The 5,000-nt window shown below is 43.4% G+C and overlaps 1 protein-coding gene across 1 annotated transcript in view; it reads right to left on the bottom strand.

The window, feature by feature from the left end:
* Positions 1 to 5,000, bottom strand: part of pcbp4 (poly(rC) binding protein 4) — a gene marked incomplete at its 3' end in the record, with an annotated part of 56,843 nt that overhangs the window by 12,471 nt on the left and 39,372 nt on the right. Inside the window, exons 7-9 of the mRNA XM_079747769.1 lie at positions 4,727 to 4,855; positions 2,061 to 2,135; positions 1 to 51 (exon numbers count right to left, since the gene is read on the bottom strand). The exon at positions 1 to 51 is cut by the window's left edge and continues 21 nt beyond it. Coding sequence (XP_079603895.1) covers positions 1 to 51; positions 2,061 to 2,135; positions 4,727 to 4,855 — 255 coding nt within the window. The remainder of the gene's footprint in view (positions 52 to 2,060; positions 2,136 to 4,726; positions 4,856 to 5,000) is intronic.

The raw sequence follows: 5,000 nt of genomic DNA, 5'->3' as shown, positions 1-5,000 counted from the left end.
CTGGGTCATGGAGAACAGAGGATGGGAGCCGAAGTCAGATGCCTCGAACACCTGGGATACACACACACGCGCAGACACACATGAACACACGCACACACACACACACACACGCGCACACACACACGCACATGCACACACACACACACACACACACACACACATAGTAATACATTAATAATACATTTGATTTTTATAGCACTTTTCTTGTTACTCCCAAGAAGCTGACACACACCAAACACACACACACACACGCACGCACACGCACACACACACACACACACACACACACACACACACACGCACACACACACACACACACACACACACACACACACACACACACACACAGAAACATCAACACCAAGCCAATGCCATGTCACGCTATGTATTACCACAGTGCTAGCAAAGAGACACGCTGATGCTGATCCTTCCATCATACATCTGGGTGGACCCTTATGAAGTCACTAGAGGGGTGTATTTGAAATGGCTCGCAGTGGCTAATCAACAGCACACCTGCTGTCCCACTACGAGTGTGGGATTGAAGAGGTTCGGGATTTAAGAGTTCTGAGGTTTTTGAGGTTTAAGGATTTTGAGGTTTAAAGGGTTTTCAGTTTTTTGGGGTCCCTCTTTTGATACGAAAAGCCTTTGAAGCTAAAGAGACCGAGAGTCCGACTGCTGTCCTTCCTATTGGTCCAAAGCCGTCGCCTCTCAGCCCCGAAACCTGTTGAGGCTGTGAGGGCTCTAGACATCCACTGTGCCATTTTGTAAGATAAAGTAGGCTGCCCTTAGACCAGAACATCATTTATTAGGACGTTTCATTAAGCAGGAATGACAAGGAATCGTGAAAAAAACTTTATTCTGCAATTGTCGGTTGACATTTGAATAATAAATGCTCTGTGGATTTCCAGTTGAAGGCCAAACCGGTATTAATTAATGCATAAAATAATGGCTTTAACTTTGATGTTAAAGTCTTAATTAGCTGACATAAAACCTAAAATAAATCCTTGTATATTTTTATATTTCTTAAAGTACAAATTCGCCTTGTAAATTAGTTTCGGGATGAAATGAATATTAAGAAGTTTCTGCAGGGTTCTGAGCTGAGCTTATGTATTCTGGGGAGATGACTGGGATCCGGTTTGCGTTCTGGGCAGAAATTAAGGGCTTTGGCTTCTGATCATAACAGTTAACCTTGATCGATTTAATCTTTAATCTTCATCATTTAAATCTGCGATTCCTCTACAAACATTGAAAATACTGGTTTGTTTAATGTACACATATATCTCAAACCAGAATAACATAATTGCAACTTCTTTCAACTTCACTTATTTTAGATTGTGGTGTTTTGGTTATATATGTGAGTATATGTGAGTATTAGTCAAAGGTCAGTTGAATGTCACACATAATTCTATAGACATTTGAGTTATCCTTATAGATTGCATCAGTATTTCCATTTTGCCAATACATTTCTTTTAGTAGGGAACGATAACTGGAACGATTTTTAGTAGTTCCAGTTTCATCAACATGGATCGCTATACCTGTATCGTATTTTTGGTTGGTTTAATAGTTCAATGTTCACCTGTTTCCTGGTACTATACTTGGTTACCTTGTAGTTTTGGTTAATTTTAGTTGAATAGTTCACCTGGTTATTGAAGTGCAAGTAGTTGCACTTTAATAGTGTTCCTGGTTTCCTGGTAGTTGTACTTAAATAGTTGAAAAGGGTACCTTGTTTCATGTAGCCATGGTTTAATAGCGTACCTGGTTTCCTGGTAGTCCTAGTTTAACAGTGTTCCTGGTTTCCTGGTAGTCGTGGTTTATAAGCGTACCTGGTTTCCTGGTAGTCCTAGTTGAATAGTGTACCTGGTTTCCTTAGAGTCGTAGTTTAATAGTGTACCAGGTTCCTGGTAGTCCAAGTTTAACAGTGTTCCTGGTTTCCTGGTAGTTGTAGTTTAACAGTGTACCTAGTTTCCTGGTAGTTGTAGTTTAACAGTGTACCTGGTTTCCTGGTAGTTGTAGTTTAACAGTGTTCCTGGTTTCCTGGTAGTCGTAGTTCATAAGCGTACCTGGTTTCCTGATAGTAGAACAGTCCCTGGAGCCGGGGACGGTCTGTAGGGGATGGTGGCTCCTTTGGGCGGAGACTGAGGAGAGAGGAGACAGGAGACTGAAGATAGGGATCCTGAGTACAGGAGGACAGACGCCCCCCCCGCGTCCTGCTACAGCTGGGGACTATTCAAGCCTGGCATTTGGTGATATTTAGTGATATTTCCTCTGAACACAAAACACAAACCAGCCCCCCGGGATACTCTGGAGATGCCCATTAGTTATGACATTTGGGATGCTTTGTATAAAAGATGCAGATGATATTTGTAAAGATATTTTGTCACCAAACAGAATGAGGGAAAACAGGTACAGTACAACATTGATACGAATATGTAACCCCCCGAAAACACAGTATGGAGAAATATATAACTTGAGGGAAAAACACTTTGTCAGCCATGCCTTCCTTTAGCTCAACCCGAGAGAAGATTGATTTGACGGTAGAATGTGCTGTGTCAAGAGTATTCTCAGGTTATTTCGTTTATTGTGTTAGCATGTGGCCAACTTTCCCCCTAAACTCTTGCCATCCAGATGTTCCTCTTGGAAAAATATTGCGCTGTATTGTATAGAATACTGTTTACATTCTAGAGGTAAAATCGTACAATTATACACTAAAGTATTATCACCTGTTATATTATGTGTTGTATTTTATGTTACATTGTAACACTTTATGCAGCTATACTATTAAATTATCAATATTATATATTCTACAGCAGTTATATTATTATATTAGAGATGATGTACATTGTACTGCAGTTATGTAATTACATTGTAGATGTGATTCATTATACAGCAGTTATCTTACTATATTATTGATGTGATACATCGTACAGCCGTTACATTATTATATTATAGATGGGATACATCAAGCATCAGTTATTATAAGGGCTGGTTATACTGCAGCAGCAGCTCATTAAAGATGGTCTGTGGCTCTTCTCTAACTAAAACTAAAACTGCACATGCCGGAAAATAGGAGAAAGAGATCAAAAGAAAGTGTTAGGATCAAAGAAAGTGTGAATAAAACAATAGATGTTCATTAGAATAACGGAGGAACCCGCTGTTAGAAGGAGTTCAACACGCAGTCACTAACAGATTGGTTCATCTAAGGTCAGCTCCCCCCTCGCCTCCCCTCGCTCTCTCCTCCTCTTCTCTTTTCGCTCTTCCTCCTGTCGTTTCCCGCCCCTCTTCCCAGAACTCCGCTGGAATACCAATGAGCCGGGAACGACTTTGATATCTCTCCTTCTTCTCCTCCTCCTCCTTCCACCTCTTCCTCTCCTCCTCTCTCTTTCTTCCCCCTTTCCTCCCTCTCTCCTCCTCCTTCCTCCTTTCCTCCCTCTCTTCTTCTCCTCCCCCACCCTCAGGCAGAAGGGGGAGGCAGAATGACCTTTGATTAAGGGGATCACGCTGGTGAATTATAGATCTGTGTTTCTATTCAGGATCTCAGCAGAGAGGGGGAAGGAGGCGGGGAGGTTGTTAGGTCGTGACCCCACACAGATGGGGTTACTCTGACTCTGATGGTTTTTTTTGGAGATTTATTAAATATGCCACACAGGGCGCAACCTGCAAGTTTGCTAACGATGTTAACCATGCATGCCTTGTAGCCTCGAAGCTATCCGGTTAAATTAGACCTGTGGTCCTCTGCTACATGTCATTCCCCTTTCTTCCTAACCTGTGGTCCTCTGCTACATGTCATTCCCCTTTCTTCCTCCTGTGGTCCTCTGCTACATGTCATTCCCTCTCTTCCTCCTATGGTCCTCTGTTACATATCATTCCCTCTCTTGCTCCTGTGGTCCTCTGCTACATGTCATTCCCTTTCTATGCTACATGTCATTCCCTCTCCTCTTCCTGACGTAATAGCAGCTCATGTAACCTAGAGTCTCTGCTATTCTGGGGCATCCGGACCAGAGTGGGAGTCTAGGGGTGAGGGTGTTTGACTCCAAGCAGAGAGGTTCTGGGTGTGATCGCCAATGCCTGTCAGCATTAAGGATCTGTTCCTTAATGACGTGTAGCTGTAGTCCCTGGTTATGGCATCGGCCAAATGTCTTGATAGTGGTGAAAGTCTCCCAGTCAGAGTTTGTATCTCTGGCCCCCCCACACAGTCGATGGAACTGACCCACGATGGAGCTCACCAATTATCTGCCTTGCAGTTCTGACACACACTCACACACACACGCACGCACGCACACAAACACACACACACACGCAGACATACAACCCCACACACACAGACACACACACCCACATAAACATACAACCCCACACAAACAGACACACACACATCCACATAGACACATGATTTCACAGTAACATGCCTTCTCTCACAATCCTGGCTACCTCACTTAGCTAGACACCGAAAACCAACACACGTACATACACACACACGTACACACACACACACACACACACACACACACACACATACAAACACATTGACACACACACACACACACACACACACACATACAAACACATTGGCACAGACACACACACACACACACACACGTACACACACACACACACACACACACATACAAACACATTGACACACACAAACTCACACACACACACATACACACATACACCCGTCAACACAGATACACACACACACACACACACACACACACACACGTACCTCCAGGATGACGGTGCAGATGAGCTTCACACATTGGATGATGGAGTCCTGCCCCCCTGAGATGGTCACGCCCCTTTCTGTAGAGTTAGGGAGGAGGTCCCCCGCCACCTGCACCTGGGCTCCAGTGGACTGCACGCACGCACGCACACACGCACACACACACGCACACACACACACACACACACACACACACACACATATACACATATACATAAATGTGTAATTCATACTGTATATACTCATATAAATACATATAAACATATATACTGTGTAT

This window comes from Pollachius pollachius (genome assembly GCF_949987615.1).
Source record: "Pollachius pollachius genome assembly, chromosome: 12".
Taxonomy (NCBI): domain Eukaryota; kingdom Metazoa; phylum Chordata; class Actinopteri; order Gadiformes; family Gadidae; genus Pollachius; species Pollachius pollachius.
This window is presented reverse-complemented; position numbering and strand designations above follow the sequence as displayed.